The 25,215-nt window shown below is 44.7% G+C and overlaps 1 protein-coding gene across 1 annotated transcript in view; it reads right to left on the minus strand.

The window, feature by feature from the left end:
* The window catches only part of LOC119390992 (proline dehydrogenase 1, mitochondrial), a 424,578-nt gene that overhangs the window by 133,203 nt on the left and 266,160 nt on the right, over positions 1 to 25,215 (minus strand). Inside the window, exons 5-7 of the mRNA XM_037658697.2 lie at positions 15,170 to 15,234; positions 7,650 to 7,831; positions 3,090 to 3,171 (exon numbers count right to left, since the gene is read on the minus strand). Coding sequence (XP_037514625.1) covers positions 3,090 to 3,171; positions 7,650 to 7,831; positions 15,170 to 15,234 — 329 coding nt within the window. The remainder of the gene's footprint in view (positions 1 to 3,089; positions 3,172 to 7,649; positions 7,832 to 15,169; positions 15,235 to 25,215) is intronic.

The following is a 25,215-nucleotide window of genomic DNA, read 5'->3' on the forward strand; positions in this document are numbered from 1 at the left end:
TGCCTTCTTTCTTTTCCGCCGTTGTGCACCTTTGCAGTTGTTAGTCGGCATTTGTGGTGTCTTGACTTCTTTCTTGTGTCCATGTTTGCACGCCCTGTCTTTTAGAATTAAAACTTACCAACTAGCTCAGCTCTCTGTTATTTCAAACTCTTTCAACAGTTGCCTGGCTGTGGCTCACCACAAGCAAAGTTCCAGTACTCTCTACAGCTCACCGTAGGACGACTTGAACTTGAGGAGCTCTAAAAAAACTTGTCTAGCCTATCCGAGCTCTTTTCGAATGAATGCAACTTGTGCTTTTCCATCTGTAGCATTTCGCCATACTCTGCAAGTACCATGTCAAGCCGGTAACCACTCAAACTTTTAGCAGCGATCAGGGCATTCAAAACATTCTTCAGGCCTTCTAGGCACTGGTCTGGCTTGGTGCACATTTGCCAGGGATCTTGTGAGGAGGGGCCTCTAACCAAGAGGAATTTTAAAGGACTCTTCTCAAGAGCCTTCTTCGTGACACTGACAAGGAAATTCTTACATTCCATTTTAAATGCAAATGCATTTTTTGCACAAACCTTAGAATTCCTTCAAAATTTGCTCAGCAGCTTGTCCGATGTCCACTTCCTGAAGTGCAGCGTGACTGTTCACGTCTTCAATGTTGATTTTCAACAGGCCTGTAATCCCACTTGATGCAGAGCGAGCTGAACACTTCAAAAACTTTGTGAGCAACTGCTGGACAATTGTTTCAAGGTCCCTTGCCAGAAAGAATACAGGCAGTTGGTCTACCTGATATTCTGTCAGGAAAGGTTTGAGAATTAGTGCAGTTGCAAGGGCAAAGTTCAGTTTCGTTGGTATTAGCCACAGAAATTGAGCAAGTTCTGAAAGGAAGCATATTTTGACTGGTTCACCTCTTTTTGTCTTGCAGACTCGATGTACATTTTCACATCAGGTCACAGTGAAAGGGCTCGTTCAATCACTGAAACGTTTTCAGCCCAGCGATGAACTACACATCTGAGAGGGAACGTTGTCTTCCCAGTCACCACTGAGAAGTTGTCTTGCCTAGACGGAGATTCTATAAATAATGTACCTAGACTAGACAGCAGAATGTGCAATCCCCACTTGCTGGTAGTTACACCTGTTCTGTAACCCGCCATGGCGGTCTAGTGGTTATGGCGCTCGACTGCTGACCCGCAGGTCATGGGACTGAATCCCGGCCGCAGCGGCTGCATTTTCGGTGAAGGCTAAAATGCTCAAGGCTCATCTGCTTAGATTTAGGTGCACATTAAAGAACCCCAGGTGGTCGAAATTTCCGCAGCCCTCCACTACAGTGTCTCTATTAATCGTATCGTGGTTTTGGGACGTTAAACCCCGTCAATTATTATTATAACAGCTGCTGTTAGGTGCTGTGCACACTGTGGAGACTGCAACTGTCTCAATTAAGACAGTGTACTTGATAGTTTTCTTGCAGATGCTCCTGAAAGCCTCTGAAGAACTTCAAATTAATGCTTGGTCTGTCCATAGGAACTTCCAAAATCTTTGCAAGTGGTAATGGTTCCAGTTCCTTCAACAATTTATCTTTGATGTCATCTGCCATTGCAAAGCCCATAAAATGGACGTGAAGTACCTCATAGTTATTCCTTGAGATGCATCCCAGCACCTGATGTGATCATCCATCTGCTTCTGATGGAGGTAATCATTCATAGATTCATCAAACAAAACAGCGTAATATTCGCATTTATCTATTGCCTGTTGGATGGACGACAGAAAGAAGGGGCCCAGACTATGGTATGCCAGGTACGCACACTTTTTTCTTACCCCACATGTGAAGGCCTTTGCTGTCAGGAAACATTCTCTTGAACAGATTGCTTGTGTATGTGGATGAAACTGTACGAGTAATGAGAAGTGACAACCTTTAAAGCTTACAATATCTCGGCTTCTGTCACTGAATCGGGAACCTTACACGCGATCTTCAAATCTAAAGACTGCGTTTGGACCACACGAACGGATTCGGCGCTCTCGTGGGGTGTCACATACATCACAGATCTACCTGCTGCGTTCTTCATGCTGCTGTTGTGCTTCACACTCCTCTGGCGACTCTTCAGCGCAGACTCTCGCATTGACGAGACATCAAACCCTTTTCCACACAGTCTGTGTCTAGCACGATGCGAACTCATTGGGTTCGGCACAACCCAGTGTTTGTACTCAGCGTGGCTAAGCTACAATGGCTGAAAATTGCACTTCTCAGGCATTGTGCGCAAGCACAACTCCGTCCACATCCAGCGCCTGTGGCATAAAGCGTGCTTCGATTAAGTGAACGGAATGTAGTGAACAAGCAGTCTCAGAATGTCCGTCACCAATAAAAAATGCATGCCAGTGGCGAACAGAAAGGCAACACTACGAACAACCAAAGCAGATTGGACTGGCTTGGAGTGGAAGGTGACCCACAACTGCTCTCAATGTGGCCAGTTGCTGAACGGGCACTCGACGCCGCAGACGGAATTTAAGGGTTTTTCAAGCACCACAATGTTAATGGTCTTCAAGGTTTGCAAGGACCCGTGCGAACTCTGGAGCAATTACTGTTGCTTGCATTTACTTAGCACACTGTGCACACAATTATTAAAGCAGAGGTAAAACTAGGCATTTAAAGATATGTACATACTTGCATTCATTGTTCGCCACATAATGCACTAACAATTTATCAAAGAACACAAAATGAGACAATTCAGGAACACTCAAGATTTTCAGAATGCATTTTGTTTTGTGTACAATAAGTTACCGTAAGCACAATGAAGTACAATTTAAAATCACAAGGCCCGATGAAATCAAATGAACTGATTTAACACAATACACTGGTATAAAACGAGCAGCTTGCTTTTGCTCAAGTTCTTCACACTGGTGGCATTTTGGAGTCCACAAAGCTTAAGACACCATGCTAGTGTTATCCAGAATAAGCAAAAAGGCGTCAATGTAAACTTTGCTGACATACAAGAATGGAATGGCACCATTTCAAATTGCAATGACAAAACAGGTCAGGATGATTAAAGATCATCTAATGCATTCATGGTTTCCTGTTAATTTCTACAGGTGCAACTGAATCTCACCTTGAGATTGGGCACTTTGAACAAGTCTGAGATGAAGTAGTTGGTGTCGACGAGGCCACTCCACGAGAAGATGTTCATCAACCTAGAGGAGTCAAACAATTGAACAAGTTGCAGATCAACTGAATCCATGTCGGCACTACCATGACATGAGTTGGAACGCTGCTTCAAATCAGCCTGTGCTAGTTGAGAGACCACAGGTGTAGATGTCATCATCAATTTTCTTCTATGAAGATTCCAATGACAGAAATCAGTAAGAGAATGCTTTGCCCTAACTCCGAAGGCACTGACAGCTGTGCAAAAAAGAAGAGTAATAATGAAATGGGCCCATGATTCACAATATGGCCATCCAGAGAAAAATGTTTCTACTTGCACTAGGAAAAAAGATTATGCAACTCCATGAACATTTTTCAATCTACGTGAAGCAATTAATTAAGTGGTATTTATCTCCCACAACAGATCTTGCAGAACAGTGATAATGTGTGTGCGTCCAACAATTTGGAAAGATAGAGAACCATAAGCTGGCTTATAACCAGAATCAATTCACCTTGCTCCGAGCCAATGCGGACAAACCAAGCATAAGTATAAACCAAGCATAAGCATAAGCATTTACTTGAAATATCATTTTATTCGAAACTTCTTCCAGCTCTGGCTGAAGCCCATCCATATTAAACCGCATTACTCGAAGCGCACAAAGAGCTTGACCTGCTTAGATCGAAATGGCGAACAGAGACGTTGCTAGGTGGCGGCTGCCCTTTTGCGCATGCAGTGTCAAATTAATGCCGCCAATGAACTACTAGTGTCATGCAGGCACAGAACAGGGCACAAAAGTACCAAACTGATGACCACCTGGTAACGGGTACCTAGCGAGTGCCAAGTGCTCCCAACTGTTAACTGTGGAGCAAAACGGGAGCTGCCATATTCCAAGGTGCAGCGCACCCGAACCGTTAATCTCGGTCGTAATCACATTGCTGCTGTCCCCTGTGAGAGAACCTACACGAATATAAACTTTTCCTGGTGCTTCGTGATGCCAGAAAACCAGGGTCTCTCAGATGCCAAAAAATGGCTAAAATATCATGGGCTGACTTGTGCCATAGCATTCCATGGCATGTGCTCGAGCAAAGTTTTAGCGCTCTCTTCTGGCACTGAAACATGCCATCCGACTTCAGACAAACGGTCCAAATGCATGCTAGGGTCATTGAATTTTGTTCCTAGACAATTGTCAAAGGCGTGGATGCAACGGTGCGTGAACACAATCAACCTGTAGAATTAGCAGTTTCGTCGACAAAGGGGTGCTGGAAAACTCTTGTTTTGGAAATGTCAAGGCTGGACGCCTCAGGAAAAAATCGCCTAGTGATCATGCAAAGCCCCTACTGAAAAACTGGTCAGTTTTCACGACTGCACTGTGTATCCATATTGAGTGGTTAATCATTTTTTGAGCACAACAAACACCTCAGACTCGAGCCACAGCATTTGCGGCGGTTTCCAGCACGAAACTCTCGTAGCGTTCTGTGACATCCATCCCCCCCCCGCAACCCCCTAAAAGCAGCCACTGCCTTCCCCTCTTCATTTGCTCTCCAGTCTGTGAGCCCTTCGGACGGCAGCCACTGCTGTCACTCGCCTCCATGTCAACTCTTCGCCTCCTTGCGGCCACTTTCGATGTTGCTGCTCCTCCAAAGCTACCCTCCTGAGCACTGCCTTCCACCAACAGGTGCCCTTCCAGGGTTCTTGCTTCTTGCATGACTCCAATTGCCTTTCTTCTGCAACATGTGAAGTCGAAGCCAAGCCTGCCATTGCAACCATTGCCATCACTAGCGCACATGAGGAAGGCAAGATGCCTTGATGACATTTTGAAGCTTCTGCATCGTCCGCCATGTTCGGTCACTTTGGCACCTGTGTGCCTTTGGATCTGTGCTGCCGGTCATGTGATTGTGTTATTGAGAGTGCTACGCTAGGCGTGCCTCGCGTGTGTTTTTGTGGTCTACAAAATCTTCAGGGCTTGTTTCTTTGTTGATGCAACCTAAATGAAAACCCGACAGATAATGAAGCCAAGGAACGTATAGAGGACATTAATTGTACCATTTTAACTGCATTGTAGTAATTACAATATAAATGTGATGAAAGTAAAATGGACACATAGACAACTTGCTGCCATCAGGGAGGGACCGAATCTGCAATCTTCGGATAATATGCCTGATGCTTTTACCAAGTAAACTTCCTCTCGTCCACTTTTCCATGCATTTACGTGCATGCAAACCTGGGAGTGTTAGTCAGCGCTGCTTGTAGCCACGACAACGAATGTGAAACACTCCATTTTTTTTTTAGTCAGCTGGTGCCGCAATCAGCTCTACAGTGACAAATGGCTCTGCCAGGCACCGGGCAAAAGTGTCTGACTTGGGAGCAGAAAGTTCTGCTGATAAAAGAAGTGGCAAAAGGCAGAAAACTGACATCGCAAAGGAATTTGGCATACTGCCGTCTACTTTGTCAACTGTGTTGAAAAACATGAAAGCTGTGCTGGATGGCTTTGAAAAGAGCTTCTCGGCAAAGAGAAAGAGGAATCGCGATTCGAAATACCCCAAAGCGGAAGGAGCACTTCTACAGTGGCTGAAGAACACCAGGAGTGCAAATCTACTGTGCGTAGACCTGCACTTACTGCAAAAGCTGAAGCTCTCGCCCTCCAAATGGACCACAAAGATTTCAAGTGCAGCAATGGCTGGCTTGAGCGGTTCAAGAAACGGCACGGCGTGACCTGAAAGTCGATTGTTGGCGAAAGCACACCCATTAACCGTGACACTGTAGACGTATGGTGCCAACATCGGCTCCAAGCTCTACTAGAAAAGTATGAAGACAAAGACATCTACAACGTAGATGAGGCTGCATTTTTCTGCAAGATGCTGCCGAATTGCACATTCACTAACGCTGGTGGATCCTTGTCGGGAGGGAAAAGAGCAAGGAGTGTGTCATGGTGCGGTTTGGTGCCAATGCAACAGGCGAGGACAAGCTTCCCTTGCTGACACAAGCTGCGGTGTTTCCAAAATGCAACTACTATTGCCAAGGAATGCATCTACAGAAGGAACAAGTGAGCATGGAGCACTGCTGCTATTTTTGAAGACTACGTGCTATGGATAGACGATTCGATGCAAAGAATTGGCAAGTGCTTTTCATAACTGACAATTGTCTGAGCCACAAGAAGATCGAAAATCTTAAGGTGATGGCTTTGATTTTTGCCTGCAAACACAACCGTGGTACTGCAATTAATGGATTAGGGCATCACTGAGGCCACCCAGAAGCTGTACCGCAAGGCTCTTTTACTGCTCATGCTCATAGTGTATGCCACCAGCAAGAGGTACAATATTGATTTGCTTGGTGCGATCCTTTTGGTGAAATTTTCATGCAGAGAACTTGAACGTTCGAAGCCGGCTTTTCCCAAGTGTCATCAGTGACCCTGACAGTGACCAGACCTGCACCAATCTGTACAAGGCGATTTCGAAATGTTCAAGTTGGCTGACGCTGCTGCTCTCGTGGTCACCTTAGCAATGGATGTGGAGATAATTGATAATGTTGGTGGCCCTGACGAGGACGAAGAGCAGACAAATGAAGAGCCACATGATGTGCCAACTATGGTGCAGACGCTGATGCACCTACACCTGCTGCGAAATAAGGTTGAGTGCATGGGCAACGACCACGGCTTCATGCAATGCTTGGTCAAATTGGAGCAGGGGTTGCTCGCACCCGCAAGAACTTGAAATGGTAAAAAATCGCTGCCTTTTTTTGCGCCTGAATAAAATTCTGCTTCACTGAATAGAGTGTGTTTTGACTTGCTCGCAGTTGTGGTAGAATGAAAGCTTGACTGCTCCAGTGGTCACATATATCGAAATATCGCTAATAACAAACTTTTTGCCGTTCCGCTGACTCCGTTATAACGAGGGATTAGTGTATGCTGGCTGATAATTGCTCTTCAATTTACTTCTCTCTTTTTATTAGCACTGGCGATAATTTTGACACCCATACTACAAACAAGTGATCTTGTAAGTACGGATGCTGAAATATGGGTGCTTGAGACAAGTGAAACACTGTTTCAAGCTTTCTCACATATCTTTTAAGATGACTGAAAAGCTAAGCTACAGAGAAAAAAAATCCACAAAAATTATTGTCACTACTTTTATATTTAAACTCCTTAATTTCTTAACCCCTTTGTGGCATCATGATGATGTATAAAGGGGCACCGCCACAAAAATGTTGGTCTGGTATTTTTTTTTTCTGCAATGTGGGCAGTCCAGCAAGCCTGTGAGGCGGTGCTGAGGCAAGGCGTTGACGTTCCCCCATGGGAGGCCTAAGCCCAGGTCGCATTAAACCTTGCAGGACGTTTAATAAAGTTGCATCCATCCATGTTGCCTGTTAGTCATAACACAACACATCGCTTGCTGCGGTGCACAACAGATAAATATTTGTCTGTTTAGTACCAACCAGTCTCAGTTTCACACCAGTAACTCAGTGCTGAAGCATCACATTAACAGATGTTCAGGTCATGCTACAAGGTCACAATGAATGCCAGCAACACACCCTTTGCGGTCATAGTCCATGCGCTCGAGCCATCGTTTGAACGTCTCCTGGTCTGCAGGTGACACGTTCAACTTCTGGCCAATGGTCGACGGAGTGACGCAGGACAGAGCCATAGCCTTGTCCGCTCCAGTCACTTGCTGAAAGAACTGCCGCGTGTGCACCACCACCTCGCTCAGCTGCATCTGCACGTGCATGCACAGTATTATTACACTGACCAACAGGCATGGTGGGTCACTAATTGCAGACAAGCTTCCAGAATGACCAAACATGGTGCAACCATGCAAACACTGGTTACGACTAACATTTGCAATAGTAGTAATTTACAAAGGGAGATCATGGTAGCATTGTTATCAGGAGTACTACTTCTATTGCAAGCCGTCACCACCAAGGTGATGATGACCAAGTGATGCCTCAGAGCTTTGTTAATTTTGTCATTTAGGTAGATATGCTGCGTAAGTAATCTTCATTAGCCGGAATCTTACTGTAGCACACCCTGTTTCCATCATGTGTCACGACAAATGGCATTATACTAAATTTTTGTCAAATGATGCCATGTGTAGAGGAATAAGAAACCAACAAAATAAATTAAAAAAAAAAACGGCAGGAAGTGGAAGATGGAAGCTTGCGATGAAAAAATCCGTAAAGAGGGGGTGGGTGCTCGAGCCGACGTTTCGACAAGTGGACTTGTCTTCTTCAAGGCTGCAACTGATGTCCTTAGCTATCGCGTGTATCTGCTTCGCGCCCTCTCCAGAGAGGGGGTGGGGGAGGGGGGGGAGATAGGCCACCGTGACGAAATGTGTGAGTGATAAGGAAGGCGAAAAAAAACAAAAAAAAAGCGCAGGAGTGGGGGGGAGAGGGGAGGGTGTACGTTTTGATGAATGATTGTCAGTGGAAGCACGTGGCATTTTAACAATAGTAGCTTCGAAATTCCTAGAAGGACTTAACTCTCGTTGCTTTTCGCTGTGTATGTACCATACCGAATCGATTCAAGAGCCCCCTTAGAAACATTAATAGCTGCTGGCTGGAGTGTATTGAACTTGTGCATCAGGTGTGACTCTCTATATTTTCTGTCCCTTGGGGATCGGAAGTTTGACTGAAGTATGTAAAGTTTGAGATCTTCGAAATTGTAACCTGCTACATTAAAATGCTGCGCCACTGCTTTGGGTAACTTCTTCGCCGTGTCCGCGCGATGCCCGTTTAATCTAACATTAACAGGTTGTCCCGTTTCGCCAATGTACCGTTTTTGACAGTATGAACATTCGATCGTGTAGATAACATTTGAACTAGTGCAGGTAAAACTAGATTTTATATGATGGATGTAATTACTTTCGGTGCTTTTAACTATAACGTCACCTTGAAGGTGTTTACAAGTCTTACATCTTGGACAAGAACAAGGGGTTATGTGGGCAGTAAAATGAGGGTTTACTTTTGCATGCACTAACATGTCCTTAATATTCCTATTGCGGCGATACACGATCTTTGGTACTCCGGGAAACGCTTTTATAAGGCGCTCGTTGCTTGCCAGTATTGGGTAATACTTACGGAGGATATTATTTATGTTTGGTAGCGCATTTGAATATTTGGTTATAAATGCTGGCGGCTGGTTGGGCTGTGCTACGGGGCCCTTTAAGCTAGTGATGACTTCCTATCTAGCTGACATGCTTCGTCGTAGACCTTGTTTAGAGCACCTTGCGGGTAATTTCTTTTAACTAATGTTTCCTTTAGGTTGCTTCAGTGGTGAACGTAGTCGCTATTGTCGCTACAGATCCTTCTTATATGCCTCGCATTTCCTACAAATATCCCTTGTTTGCAGTGTCGCGGGTGATGACTAGTTCAATCTAGGTATTGCTGGCTTTCTGTTCGTTTTCTGTAAAGTGTCGTCTCTAATTTTCCTGCTTCAATAGATACTATCGTGTCTAAAAAGTTAATTTCACTAGAAGAATGGTGCATGGTAAATTTAATACTAGAGTGAAACTTGTTACAGTGGTCAATGAATGCGTGTAGTGTACTTACACCTTGTTCCCAGATGATAAATATGTCGTCTATGTAACAGAGATAGGGGGAAGGCTTCACTGGACATGATTCCAACAGCTCTGATTCTAACTGTCCCATAAAAATGTTGCCATATGTTGGCGCAAAAGGGGTTCCCATACAGAGCCAAAAGTTTGCAGGTAGTAGGACGAATCAAATTCAAAATAATTTAGCGTCAGGACTAATTTCAGTAATGATAGGTAAACTTCAGCATTATGTGTTTGCTTGCTTTCTATGAGTGATTTTGAGACCGCTTCAATCCCTTCAACGATAGGTATATTCGTATACAAGGAGCAGACATCTAATGTCAGCAGAATGGCCTGATCCGAGAGTGTTTGTGTTTCGTTAATAGAATCGATTATTCGTAGGAAATGAGGTGTATCTTGAACAAAAGACGGTAGGTTACATGGTATTTTAGATAAATGACGATTTAGAAACGTTGATAGCGACTCAGTAGGTGTATTGTTGTTAGATACTATAGGCCTGCCCGGGATTTGCGCGATGAGCAGGTCATCTATGGACACCTTATAAATATTCGGAAGAAGGTAGAAGCGGCCTGCTTGCTTATTTTTAGGCATTAGGAACCGGTGCTCAGAGTGTGTGATTAATTCCCTGGCTAGAAAATCCGTGATCGTCTGTTGTATGCTATCACTATATTCTTGAGTCGGGTCCGAGGCTAATTTTCGATAGTGCGTGTTGTTGCTGAGTTGTCTGATAGCTTCGTTTTTATATTTCTCTATAGGCCAGATTACTATACTACCACCCTTGTTCGCTGGTTTTATGACAATGTTCTTTCTGTTTGAAAGTTGTTTCAAGACCTCGTGTTCTGCGTAAGTTAAGTTCTTCGGCTTTTGACTCTGTTTAGCTGTGGTCAAAATTTCCCTTGAGACTAGTTTTATATATTGATCTAATGCTTGGCATTGTTCTGTATCTGGTGTCCAAGTGCTTGGCGGACGCAAAGAGTCATTGCTTACGTCTTCCGTATCTGCCTTATCAAAAATGAATTCCTTGATGCGCAAACTTCTTGAAAACTCATATCTTTGTGGAGCTTGTACTCATTCACTCCATTGTTTGTGGGACAAAATGTAAGGCCACGCTTGAGTAGATCTATATCGCCTGGACTTAAGCTTTGTGATATTACCACTTCGGTACCACTTCGCTACGGCGTTCTGGGTCTTGGGCTGGGATTGCCGAGCTTTCTACCGTGTTTATCGAATTCTTGAGGGCAGAGTTCGTAGCATGGTTTTCTTTGCGCTTTTCCTTGATCAGCAATTTATCTTCTCTACACTCTACAAATTGGGCAAGTTCTTCAGTTTCCTCTTCAGATAGTTTAACGCTGTTAAGTTGGTTGGCTATTAAGGCAAGTCGATTTCCGCAATGTTCTTTTAAAATATCTATTAATGACAAAGACGCGCTTTCTAAAATGCTGCTCCATTTCGCTAATAGTTTAGGCGGTAGGGTATCAAGAGCACATCTGACCTTAATTTTAAGACCTTTCGGAATTTTCTTTTCTTTAACGTAGCTAGAGTATTTTTTGAAATGCATTCTGTAGTTTGCTTGTTTTGTGGCGAGTTTACAGGATTGGAGAAAGGACGGAGATTTGCGATTGCCTTTCCTGTCCTTGGTGTGCGTTAGTCATTTCTGTTGGAGTCGGGCAGACCTGCGGGGCACAACGTTTTCAGGGGATGTTTTCTTATTACTCTTTGTGTTAGTGGTGAGGTCTGACCCGGTGCGTGTTTCTGTCTCTGTTTGTTTGCTGGCGTTCGCAGATGTCTCTGTTAGGGGAGTGCGTGAATTTGTTGCCTCTGCTTGTTGTGTGGGTTCTGTTACTGGTGTTATCACGTCCACCGTCTGAGTAGATGCTTCTTGTGTCTTAGCTACGGTGGGGCGTGAGTTGCAGCTAGTGCTTGTAGCATGTGGAGCATGTTCTTCTGCACAGACTTTGTCTGGGCAAGTTGGTGCGACATTGCAAAATATAACAGCACGTAGGACGGGACTGAAGACACAAAAACCACAGCACTCGACCTGTGGTTTTCGTGTCTTCAGTCCCGTCCTTCGTGCTGTTATATTTTGCATGTTGTTCTGGTTCGTAGGACGGTCTGTTAGATTGTGTCATTGGCTGCGTCTGTTTCAATTCATTCCTGATTCTGTACTTGATGTTACTGCAAATTACACTGACGCCTGAAAAGTTAGTGTGTAGTCCGTTCCAAGCGAGCATAATGTCAGGGTCCTGATGAATTTCCGCATGATGGATGACATCAACGTTTTTGTGGCCGTGTTTTAGTGTCCAGAAGAAATTCGTTAACTTTACGTGATCCTCGTGCATGAGCTAGGAGTGTGCGTGATTGTGCTATGAGTGATCAGTGTTTGTTTGCGATCCCAGGCAGAACTGTTGTGAGGGTGAGTTTTGCGTCTGGTCTGTTGTTCTGCAAATTGTTTACAAGAGTCCTCAGGGCCTCCACAGTGACGTCGCCATTCTAAGTACAGTCGTTAGTGCCACAGTGAATAATGAAATGCGTTATGTTCTGTGGTGCAGCGGTGACAAAATCTTGAATGTCATGTGTTGTGGCTCCGCTTTTAAACCTAATGTGTGGTGCATGTTTCCCTCGTGGAAAGTGGTATGTACTTGTACTGACTGTCTGCGCTAAGGAAAGTAGAGGACACTCACCATGTTTCATCATCTTCCGTCAGAGGAAATTAAAAAAGAAGGCAGGAAGTGGAAGATCGAAGCTTGCGATGAAAAAATTGCTGATCAAGGAAAAGCGCAAAGAAAACCATGCTACAAACTCTGCCCTCAATAAGTCGATGAACACGGTAGAAAGCTCCGCAATCCCAGCCCAACACCCAGAACGGCGTAGCGAAGTGGTAGACATATCACAAAGCTTAAGTCCAGTCGATATAGATCTACTCAAGCGCGGCCCTACATTTTGTCCCACAAACAATGCAGTCAATGAGTACGAGCTCCACAAAGATATAACTGAGTTTTCAAGACGTCTGCGCATCAAGGAATTCTTTTTTGATAAGGCAGATACGGAAGACGTAAGCAATGACTCTTTGCGTCCACCAAGCACTTGGACACCAGATACACAACAATACCAAGAGTTAGATCAATTTATAAAACTAGCCTCAAGGGAAATTCTGAGCACAGATAAACGGAGTCGAAAGCCGAAGAACTTAACTTATGCAGAACACGAGGTCTTGAAACAACTATCAAACAGAAAGGACACTGTTATAAACCCAGCAGACAAGGGTGGTAGTATAGTAATCTGGCCTACAGAAAAATATAAAAACGAAGCTATCAGACAACTAAGCAACAACACGCACTATCGAAAATTAGCCTCGGACCCGACTCAAGAATATAGTAATAGCACACAACACACGATGACGGATTTTCTAGCCAGGGAATTAATCACACACTCCGAGCACCAGGTCCTAATGCCTAAAAAAAAGCAAGCAGGCCGCTTCTACCTTCTTCCGAATATTTATAAGGTGTCCATAGATGACCTGCTTATCGCGCAAATCCGGGCAGGCCTATAGTATCTAACAACAATACACCCACTGAGTCGCTTTCAAGGTTTCTAAATCATCATTTATCTAAAATACCATATAACCTACCGTCTTTTGTTCAAGATACACCTCATTTCCTACGAATAATAGATTCTATTAACGAAACACAAACACTCTCAGATCAGGCCATTCTGCTGACATTAGATGTCTGCTCCTTGTATATGAATTTACCTATTGCTGAAGGGATTGAAGCGGTCTCAAGATCACTCATAGAAAGCAAGCAAACACATAATGCTGAAGTTCACCTATCATTACTGAAATTAGTCCTGACGCTAAATTATTTTGAATTTGATTCGTCCTACCACCTGCAGACTTTCGGCACTAGTATGGAAACCCCTTCTGCGCCAACATACGCCAACATTTTTATGGGACAGTTAGAATCAGAGCTGTTGGAATCATGTCCAGTGAAGCCTTGCACCCTCTCTGTTACATAGACGACATATTTATCATCTGGGAACAAGGTGTAAGTACACTAAATGCATTCATTGACCAATGTAATAAGTTTCACTCTACATAGTATTAAATTCACCATGCACCATTCCTCCAGTGAAGTTAACTTCCTAGACACGACAGTATCTATTGAAGCAGGAAAATTAAAGACGATGCTTTACAGAAAACCAACAGACAGCCAGCAATACCTAGATTACACTAGCCATCACCCGCGACACTGCAAACAGGATATTTGTAGGAAAGGCGAGGCGTATAAGAAGGATCTGTAGCGACGACAGCGACTACGTTCACCACTTAAGCAACCTAAAGGAAACATTAGTTAAAAGAAATTACTCGCAAGATGCTCTAAACAAGGTCTACGACGAAGCATGTCAGCTAGATAGGAAATCATCACTAGCTCAAAGGGCCCCCGTAGCACAGCCCAACCAGCCGCCAGCATTTATAACCAAATACTCAAATGCACTACCAAACATAAATGATATCCTCCGTAAGTATTACCCAATAATGGCAAGCAACGAGCACCTTAGAAAAGCATTTCCCGGAGTACCAAAGGTTGTGTATCGCCGCAATAGGAATATTAAGGACATGTTAGTGCATGCAAAAGTAAACTCTCATTCTACTGCCCGCATAACACCTTGTTCTCGTCCAAGATGTAAGACTTGTAAACACATTCAAGATGACGTTATAGTTAAAAGCACCGGAAGTGATTACGTCCATCATATAAAATCTAGTTTTACCTGCACTAGTTCAAATGTTATCTACATGATCGAATGTTCATACTGTCAAAAACGGTACATTGGCGAAACAGAACAACCTGTTAATGTTAGATTAAATGGGCATTGCGCGGACACGGCGAAGAAGTGGCACAGCATTTTAATGTAGCAAGTCACAATTTCGAAGATTTCAAACTTTACATACTTCAGTCAAACTTCCGATCCCCAAGGGACAGAAAATATAGAGAGTCATACCTGATTCATAAGTTCAATACACTCCAGCCAGCAGGTATTAACGTTTCTAAGGGGGCTCTTGAATCGATTCGGTATGCCCCATACACAATGAAAACCAATGAGAGTTAAGCCCTTCTTCTGGGAATTTCGAACCTACTATTATTAAAATGCCACATGCTTCCACTGGCAATCATTCAGCAAAACGTACATCCCCCTCTTCCCCCCCCCCCCCCCGCGCTTTTTGTTTTTTCCCGCCTTCCTTATGACTCGCACAGTTCGTCACGGCAGCCTCTCCCCCCCCCCCACTCTGGAGAGGGTGCGAAGCAGATACGCACGATAGCTAAGGAAATCAGTTCCAGCCTTGAAGAAGACAAGTCCACTTGTCGAAACGTCGGCTCGAGCACCTACCCCCTGTTTACGGATTTTTTCAACACAATAAATATCATTCATGTTTCTATTCTTTCTATGAAATAACTCCTTGCTATACAAGTTCGGGCATATTTTCAGCTGGTGATCAGTACTTACCAGCAGCTGTGGCCTGCCCAGGGCTGTCAGCTTAATGGCTGCCAAGCCTGTACCTTCAGTGGCACCTGCAATGAAAAGGAGGCCAGCACCAGAGCTACTGTACATTACAATGCAGTCATACACAACTAATGAAACTAACAGACAAGCAAAGCATAGGGGACATTATTATAATGTTTTTTTTACTGTAGAGTAATGATTATGACCTCAACTGAGAGGAATGAAGACAGACGAAACATCACCCTTTCCGTTGGTGGGATATAAACCCACAACCTTCAACTAAAGAAAAGAAATAATGTCCTTGGTTTCATTAGTTGTGTCTAAGAAAGAAACAAGCCCCTTGAACAACTCCCCTTCTAATGCAGTCAAACGCAGTATCACTTAGAAAACACCATTTCTAGATTAAAGCACCTTGTGCTGTATTCCGTATATAATGGGCAGAGCACTGAGCTCACGAATGATTAGCCACACCTATGAAAGGAAGCCACCCACTTGCCAACTCGCGTAAAGTATGCGTGGAAGATGACAACATGTGTGCTTACGAAATCAGACATTGAGCTTTCATCAGTGGCACTTGACAACTGGTGGCGATGAAAGCTGTCGATGGATATAACCACAGAGCCACAGCACATCACAGTGACATGCAATGAATACAAAGCACACATGCCAACAATGGTAGGAAAATAACTAGAAAACTTTTTTAAAAATTTTATATCTGAACCAATGAAGGCCCTTCTGAGGCACTGACCAACACATGGAAACATCACATAACATGCTAGGGTAGACAAGTGGGCGTGTTGGTATTGCATGATCGGATGTAAAAGGTGCGAAGACGACGACGATGCGTGTCTCTCTCTTGTCCGTTGTCGTCTTCGAGCCTTCTACATCCGATCATATAACAATCATTAACCACTGCTGCTAGTATGTGAATGAATGCAGTAGACCACTCTATTGTCATGCATCACAGACTCTTGTAGCCCTAGTATGTGTCGTAGCAATCATTGCTTGATTCAAAGGCCTCTATCTTTACAGTTCTGTGCAGCAGCTTCTCAGGGCATAGTTACTGTGAAACACCACAAAACCAGGCTGAATGGGCCTGCCTTGTGTTTCAAGTGCATTCGTGTTGCAGCATGATTGTAATAATTGCAGAGGTTTTATGTGCCAAAACCACAATATGGTTATGAGGTGCACCATACTAGAAAAACTCTGGATTAATTTTGACAACCTGGGGTTCCTTGTATTTTGCCCTCGTTGGAATCGAACCCATCATCCTTACTGCAGAATCGGCAATGCAAGTTCATGTGGCTAAGTCTAGAATGCCACAGCACCGTCACCTCCCCTTCTCTGCTTTTTATTACCTTTCTGGAATGCTGGTTTGGAATGGAAGAGGGCTCACTGTGAAGCATGAATTATTTTGGGCACAAGCGAGTAGTGCATGCTATCTTGCAGACAAGAGATGAAGAATCTCTGAACACAGGGTGTCGCTGGAGCCAACGCTTCGACAAGTGGTTTTGTCTTCAAGGCAGTTGCTGTCTTGAAGAAGACAAGACCACCTTCTAAAACAGTGGCTCCAGTGAGACCTCGAGTTGAAGGATTCTTGATTGCTTCAAGCTTCCACCTTCCCCTGACAAGGTCGGATAATGCTAGATGCTAAAATGCTGTGGCCCATAGTGCTGCAACAAGCGAGAAAGATGGATAGCAGCCATGACAATGACCAATTTATTCAAATTTCACAGGTGTGGTTAGCTCAGTTACCCTTCCCATTCAGTGCTCACTTTACCTCACCTCTGCTTTGTCTACAGTGAAGGCGCATTGAAACTTGGGCTCAAAGGGGGCGAAAGAAGCAGCAAATCTCACTAGAAATCCACTCGCTTCACCACCAAAGCAGGCGAAAAACTTGGCGGTAAGCTCTGAAAGATTTTTTTCACCACACGACAGTGGAACGCCTTTCCACTTTACCAGAAGTCTTACTTTGGCTGCACCAGCATATAAACCACACGTGGTAAACACCCGGCCACACGTTGAAAATGGCGGCAGGGATCGGTGCAACCGCAAACTATACTCGTGCTGCACGACAGTGCCCGCAGCCGCTCTACAAGGACACGTTCCTCAAGAGCCTGATTTGAATTAAGATTGCCGACAAGACGGGAACTAGCAGAAGGTGCAGCAGCAGTGAGTCGGCATGCTCCAACGTATCTCTGTTTTGCATAGCCAAGTGAATTCGCTGCTGCTGCTGGGGTGCCCACTTAGTAGCTGCTTTTAGGGGCGAAGCTCCTTAGGGTGTGGGTCTGTCCCTCCTCTGTAGTATGTAGTAGTAGTACTAGTACATACCTGCCAAGTTTGGAAGAACGGAATCCGGGAGATCTACTCAGGGGGGGGGGGGGGTTCTGCGATAGCAATTATATGAACACTGTCAGCGGGATTTTGCGGTCGCCGCTGATCTGTACAGAGTCCAAACCGATAACATCGCTTACGCATCGTCTGTGTCACGTGCGAGTAAAAGCGCGCTAGCGCTAGCGACAAACGCGGTTGAAGCAGAGATGAAACAACCCGGCCGTCACTGTCGCGTGAAAGGCACATGCGATAACATCGATCCGCGCGCGAGGCCTGTCGTCGCTTGCTTACCAGTTATTTCGTCGGGCAAGGGACCATAAGGGGCACCGTTGAGACGGGGACGGTCGCGAGCGCTGGCGAACGCGCTATCTCGACAGACATCGGTAACGGCTACCCTTTTAAGTGCTGGACTGCGGCGCAAAGTGCACAGCTGCTTCATGCGCAATGAAACTCAGTTGAACCTTTCTACCATCGTTAAAAAAAGAAGAATCCTTTCTACTACGTGGCCAGACAAAGCAGTGGAAGCGGCGGGCCAAAACTGGATTTCCGGGAGATTTTCCTATGACCCGTACAACCGGGAGAAACGTTCAAAATCCGGTAGTCTTCCGGGTAATCCGGGAGACTTGGCAGGTATGCTAGTAGGTAGCCACCTCTAGTTCTTGGAGTGTTCACTAGATGACGCTGTCGTAGCCACCTCTAGTTCTCAGAAAGATCCCTAGATGGCGCGGAGGCGCTCGCTGCGTTGCAGATGCGTTCTCTAGTCCCTCTCACCTCGCGAGGCCGACGCAGGCAGCGTCTGCTAGTGAGTTTCTTGATTGAAAAAAACCGACTGCTTGCGCTGCACAACCGTTCACTGACCACCCCGTATATATAGGCACTAGATTTTGACCTCTAAGGTAGTGCCTGTGTGAGATTACTCCTGTGCGTGATTAAACAATAAAAATTCACAGCATACATGTAAAATTAAAGTGAGCTGCAAGTTGCCATGGCTCTCATCGACCCTTAAGTATAAACGTGCCCAATCTCACGTTGTTGATGATGTACTGGGCAGAATTTACGGAAGATTCACATATGGCGCGTGTCATGTACGCTAGGGGGACCGTTGTAATCAAGGGACCACGTAAACCAACAGTACAATAAAGGTTTTATGTTTAATATATACACGGTGTTACTCACGTGTTTACTTGATCATATACTGGGCGAATTACTCGGAATATTCACGGTTTACTGATGATTTTCTCCGGAGCTTCGCCCCACTCATCATCATTCACCCCGTGGATATGCTGTGGCTTTTTTTCCTATCCTGAAACGGCAGCTTTAAACAGTCCAAACTACTCGTTCCGCATGCATAACATGAAATAAATAGGTCAGGAAACAGGCTTCCTTTGTTATAATGCAGAGTAAGCAGAAGTGGCATGCAGCGGTGGCTGAACAAATGTGAATGTCTTGAATAAGCATGGATTTCCACTTGCCTTGGTGTTTTTGCTCTCCTGCTAATTACCTAGTGTCAATGCGGCCTGAGGGCCGATGGATTTGAACTGACGCAGAAGCAGTACTGGTTGGCATTCAGTGTGACTGACATCATGGCTGTTCAATTGCCAATCGTGCCACTTGTCTATGCAGGTGTCAATTTCTATAGTGAGTGGTACTGTTGTTGCCTCTGCGAAGCCACCAAATGTTCCAAATGCTCAGCATCCAGAACAATGCGGTAGGCTGGATTTCCAGTAGTGCACTCATGTGTTTAAACTCAACATTGCCAGTTCTGTGCACACATTTGGGTGCAAACGAGAAAGTCTCAGTTTTGCTTGAAAGGCAAAGCACTGATGGTGATATTCGACAAGTACATGAGGTATGAACCGTACATACTCATGTAATGGCTGCACCCATGTAATAGCCACATCCAGAACTTTGTTAAGGAATCCCCACCCCCCAAAATATATTTAAATATTACCCGCACATTAGCTGCACCCTTAATTCTCGAAAAAGTTAGCAGTAGTACACGTTGTGTGGTGCGAGAATGTTTTGTTTTTCAGACGCAAAACAAGGCAGCCCTATTCAGCACCTCCAGGTAGCAAAAACACAACCTCCGAGGTGATGCCATCCACCAAACAAAAGCGTGGGGTGAGACTTCCTTCAAAATGGTGGAGAAAATCTTCAAGGTCACAAGAATCTCGAACAAATTCAATAGAACGGAAGACATTTGGGACAGAGGGGAGCTTGAGGATGCGGCAAGTAAGGAGAAAGAGGAGGAATAACATTCTTGCAACTGCATAGAAGTAACAAAGCTTGCTTTTTGCTTCTCCCAGTACAAGCGAGTACTGCAGTTCACTAAAAGCAAGTAGGGCTGAAAACATCTACTAAAAAAAAGGTGTCTTTTTCTCTGTGTAATGGCCACACCCACGATTTTCCCCCCAAATCTCAGAAAAAGAACTTGTGGCCATTACAAGGATATATACGGCAGTTTTATTGACTGTGTCAGTAAGTTAATCTACCTAGTAAAATTGACAAACACTGTGTGATGGATGCACAGGTGAACAGAGGAGGTGAGGTGAGCATCACTTCAATGAATCACTAAAACTTTGAGATAATGCAACTTCTAAAACTAGGAACACGGGAAGACAGCTCACGTGATGCAAGACAGCTAGCACAGTTGGGCTGGTTAGAGGAGCTCATCTGCTCTCTCCCTATTTGCACACAGAACTTACACGCAACCCAAATGCTGGGGATGTAGCAAAATGGTGCCCATCGAGCCACCATCCTCCTTGACTCGCATGCTTTCCTTCAAATGCTCCACTTGGACCCTACGTGGAACGTCATGTGTCTCTATACCTGCTAGCGCAATGCCAGGCAGCAGCAGGCCAGCCTCCTCTGACACCACTGTCTGCAAAATGACTTTTGGGGGTAGGCATCTTGAACCCATTATTTGGTAGCATCTAGTGGCACCCTGGTTCCAAGTGACCACATGCGGTATGGTCTACAAAATGCCAACCACACCAGCTTTTCCATTATACTATGCTTGAAGATGCTCACGTGGTGTTTCCTTCTAGTTTTTGAAGTTATAAGGCGCGAATAAGACACGGACGAAGAATAGGAACACACACACACGGGCGCTCCGTGTGTGTGTGTTCCTATTCTTCGTCCGTGTCTTATTCGCGCCTTATAACTTCAAATATGTTAAACCAACAAGCCCAGTCTGCCATTCTTACTTCTAGTTTTGATGCTTCCATTCAGTGCGACTGAGAGAAAACATGAATGTCAGCAGTGTCACTGCCTCCAGTGCTTGAATATGCGTCTATAGTTTGGAACCAATTTCATCAAAATGATATTAACAAGATTGAGCTTCTACAAAAGAAAGCTGTTCGTTTCATCTGCCGCTGTACGATAGGAACTTTTCGCCCTCTTCTAATCTCTCTAATCTCAAATGGCAACACGTCGCCACAACGAAAACTTAAAGTTCCTGCACGCCTTAATAACGCCTTAATTGTTGTATCCGCTTAAATCAATACTTTAAGTTTGCTCAACGTTCCCGTACTCGTGGCTCGCATAATCTTAATTTTTTATCACTTAAAGGGGCCCTGCAGCACTTTTTCAGCATTGTTGGAGAACGCTGCTGATCAGTAGTCGAGGCTCCTGAGAACACGCCAGCCGAACATTATAGCACAGCACGTGGCCTAGAATTCACAATTATTTCTCAAAGTTAGCTATAAATCGCTCCCTCTTCTCTCGACAAATGATGCCATATACCCAAATGGCCACACTATACATCCAAATTTCACGCCAGCGGCTGATTTGAGCACCGTGAGATGCACAGTTACCGCTGCCGCTGCGGGAGGCCGCCACGTGCCCATGCATGCGCTTACGATCACAATGAAAGTAAGCCGCACACTGTTCGAAGAAAAAAGAAAAAGTGCTCAAGGTCATGATGCATGCATGACGTAACTTCTTTTCCCCGTGCCATCCCTCCCTGCTCAGCTTCCAGCGCTCATCAGTGCGAGAGAAGAGAGACAGCAATTACAGCGTGCGAGAAAATCTATCTAACTCCGCTCGTACTTGTTGGATTCTAAAAACTTCAGCAGCGGTCGATTTGTGAGGCAATAAACTTCTTTAGTGAAGTCATTCGATGCTTACTTAGAAAAGTGTTGCAGAGCCCCTTTAAATACAGAACTGATTTGTTCACATATCGCTACTTTCCTTCCACAATTGAACATTGGAATGCATTGCCCGGGTTTGTTCGTGCTTTGCCAATAATAGATTTTTTGTCTGCAATTGACATGTGATGTTGTCACCACACCTGCCATAGCCCATGATGGACTGCAGTATGTATAAACAAATAAATAAATAAATAAATAAATAAATAAATAAATAAATAAATAAATAAATAAATCGTTACTGCATATCAAAAAGTTGCAGTTTTGACCAAAAGGCAATGTAATAATAGCAACAGAAATGCACGACTCAACTGCACAATGTAGTTTGCCGTTTCATCAGCTGTGTATTCGCCGCGAGATCGACCTATAGGCAGCAGCAGCGTCGCCGCGTTAGTGTGGAGAGGCGGTCGGAGACGCGTATACAAATGCACACAGCGGCGCTTCGTTGTGAGCAGTTTCAGCCTATTTTCGGCGAATAAGGAGAGTTGCTTGTTGGGCAAGTTGGTACATACTTAGTTAACTGCAAAAGAAGCCACAAAACGTCGAAAACGGAAAAAGCAGAGTGGCAGAAAACAGAGACAGAGCGCAGAGACGTCGCACTAACAACTGGCGTTTATTTCGGAAAAAACCTTCCCCCCCAGACCGTACGACGCATGCGCGGATGACAAACAAAAACCAAACAACCCAAAAGCCAAAAAGCACAAACAGCTAATCTAAGCAGATCACCTCTGTGCTAGAAACAAAAATTCTTTTCGGGTAAGATAAACCAAAGGCGCGCTAATGCATTTGTCTGGTCCAAGTTTCCAGATATGGAATGCCTCAATAATCTTCCGTTCTCGCTGCGTCTTAGCCTTAGCTAAAATTTTCACCTTATCAAACAGAGGCGAACAACCACACAACTTGCAGTGCAGCGGCAAGTTACCACCGGTGCCCGTGGGTAGAAGATTTTCATGCTCCCTCAACCTAACATTGACACATCGACCCGACTCTCCAACGTAAAACTTGTCACAACTTAAAGGGATGCAATGTATACCACACATGTGACGCCTATGCCAAAGCCTTGTTGGTCACCGGGTAGTCCGCATTTTTAGATATGTTGATGATTTTATTGTTTTTCTTAGTATTGGGGGGAGTGAATGTATTTTAGATGTCATTGGTAACATCATTTCAGCATTTCAAGCATGCTGCTCACATTTTCGTTTCACGCATGAAGTTCCCCAGGAGAGTTCCATTAGGTTCCTAGACCTCACTCTCACGTTTCATCCTCATGGTCACGTGTGCTGGAAGTATAGTCCAAGGACTAAAAAGAATCTTTTGCCTTATGATTCCTCCCACTCCAAGCTGGTCAAAAGAGGTATCGCCAATCTTTGTCTGACAAATGCGGTTACTAAGAGTTGCATTCATAATATGCAAGAGAGCATTGCTGAGCAGCAAAATAGACTTCTGTTGGCTGGCTACCCGAAGCCGTTAATAACCTCTGTTGCTGAATATGGGTTTCAGCGCCTCAGTGTAAAACACAGGAGTGATGGTGGCGTTGGAGAACACAGAAGTGATGGAGGTGATCGAGAAAAGAGGGCCCTTGTGGTCATGCCGTATGTACATGGCATTTCACATGGACTGAAAAAGGTTGCGGGCAGGAGCGATTTAAAACTCGTTTTTTCTGCACCCTGCAAACTCGCGGGTCTTTGTAAGAAGGTTGTGCAGCGTGGCACGATGAGCAGGGTTTGTGACATAAAACATGTAAAAAATACAGTGCGTGTAGCATATGTGTGGTGTATTGCATCCCTTTAAGTTGTGACAAGTTTTACGTTGGACAGTCGGGTCGATGTGTCAATGTTAGGTTGAGGGAGCATGAAAATCTTCTACCCACGGGCACCGGTGGTAACTTGCCGCTGCACTGCAAGTTGTGTAGTTGTTCGCCTCTGTTTGATAAGGTGACAATTTTAGGTAAGGCTAAGACGCAGCGAGAACGGGAGATTATTGAGGCATTCCCTATCTGGAAACTTGGACCAGACAAATGCGTTAGCGTGTCTTCGGTTTATCTTACCAGAAAAGAATTTTTGTTTCTAGCACAGAGGTGATCTGCTTAGATTAGCTGTTTGTGCTTTTTGGCTTTTGGGTTGTTTGGTTTTTGTTTGTCATCCGCGCATGCGTCGTACGGTCTGGGGGGGAAGTTTTTTTCCGAAATAAACGCCAGTTGTTAGTGCCACGTCTCTGCGCTCTGTCTCTGTTTTCTGCCGCTCTGCTTTTTCCGTTTGACGTTTTGTGGCTTCTTTTGCAGTTAACTTCGGCGAATAAAATGCATTGATTGCTGCTTACTGGTAATATATACACTCCTCACTGTTGAATTGATGCACGAAGATCATCCAACGTTTCTATCACTAGTGAGTGAAGCGCAATCTGCAGATAAAAGGGATGCTCACCCTGGATGACAGTCTGCGCTTACGCACTATATATATATTGTTGTTTTCTCTGTACGTGTTTAGCTTGTGTTCTGTGTACTACGCACTGCTGTAGCACGACTGAACTACTCAAGTGTTTACTTTTTGTTCAAATGTATACCAGCCCATATTCCTGTGCAATGAGTTCAATAGCACTGTTCACGCGAATACGCATACGCAGGCAAGAGTTTAGCACAGAGCTTTCATCGATTGATTACGTGCGCGACAGTGATGCAACAAAGGTCCGGTTATTTTATGGAATAAGTGTCTTTCTTTTTTTTCAAAATAATAATCTCCGCTGGCTTGCATCAATTTATAACAACTCCATACAAACGCTCAAGATAATGTGCAAAAAAGGATGAGGTTTTGCGTGAAATTATACCACATATATGTAAGGCACGCCGTCGGGCTAAGCACACGGGTGGTTCTACATAAATTTCGCCCCAAGTTAAAATTGCGCGCGGCAACTCTGTTTTATCACTGCCGTGTCATTCCACTGTGTTTTTTTTTTTAAGGGACAGTTTGAGTACCGAAGTGTCAGACTTCACTTGACAGAAATATTTCGCTGTAGCGGGACCGCGACCGTAGAATAAAAGGACATCTTAAGCGCAACTACAGCTCATCATGAACTACAGCAGTACCGCAGTTATACACCTAACAACAACGCGAAAGTGCATGAGCCTCGTTTTTGTTTACCATGGAGTCGCTAAAACGCTGCATTCACAGACTATTTAATGCTCCTCATGTTTGGGACTATGCCAAGCGCACTTTAGGATGCATGCTTGAACCAGAAGACGGCACCAACACTGAAATGATTCTGGCGAACGAAGGGTACGACACCAATACACAGCCCCCTCGAAAGTCGCACTCACTGATCTTATTACAATGCGCATGCAGCCGAGCAAGTCCGTTTGCTTCTGTACACAATGTTAGGTATACGTGCGAGCAGAACAAACCGCCCTTTGAGAATTTGCAGGATGTAAGCGCACATCCAAACACGACGTGGCTAGCAGACGACGCAGGGAGTAATCCACATAGGCGCGCTTCAGCCAGTAGCCGCCAGGCGGCGACACCGCTCGATCTCGCGGCCAATACTGCAGTAAAGTTATGGTACACTGGAATAGGA

Source organism: Rhipicephalus sanguineus, chromosome 4, assembly GCF_013339695.2.
Source record: "Rhipicephalus sanguineus isolate Rsan-2018 chromosome 4, BIME_Rsan_1.4, whole genome shotgun sequence".
Lineage (NCBI taxonomy): Eukaryota > Metazoa > Arthropoda > Arachnida > Ixodida > Ixodidae > Rhipicephalus > Rhipicephalus sanguineus.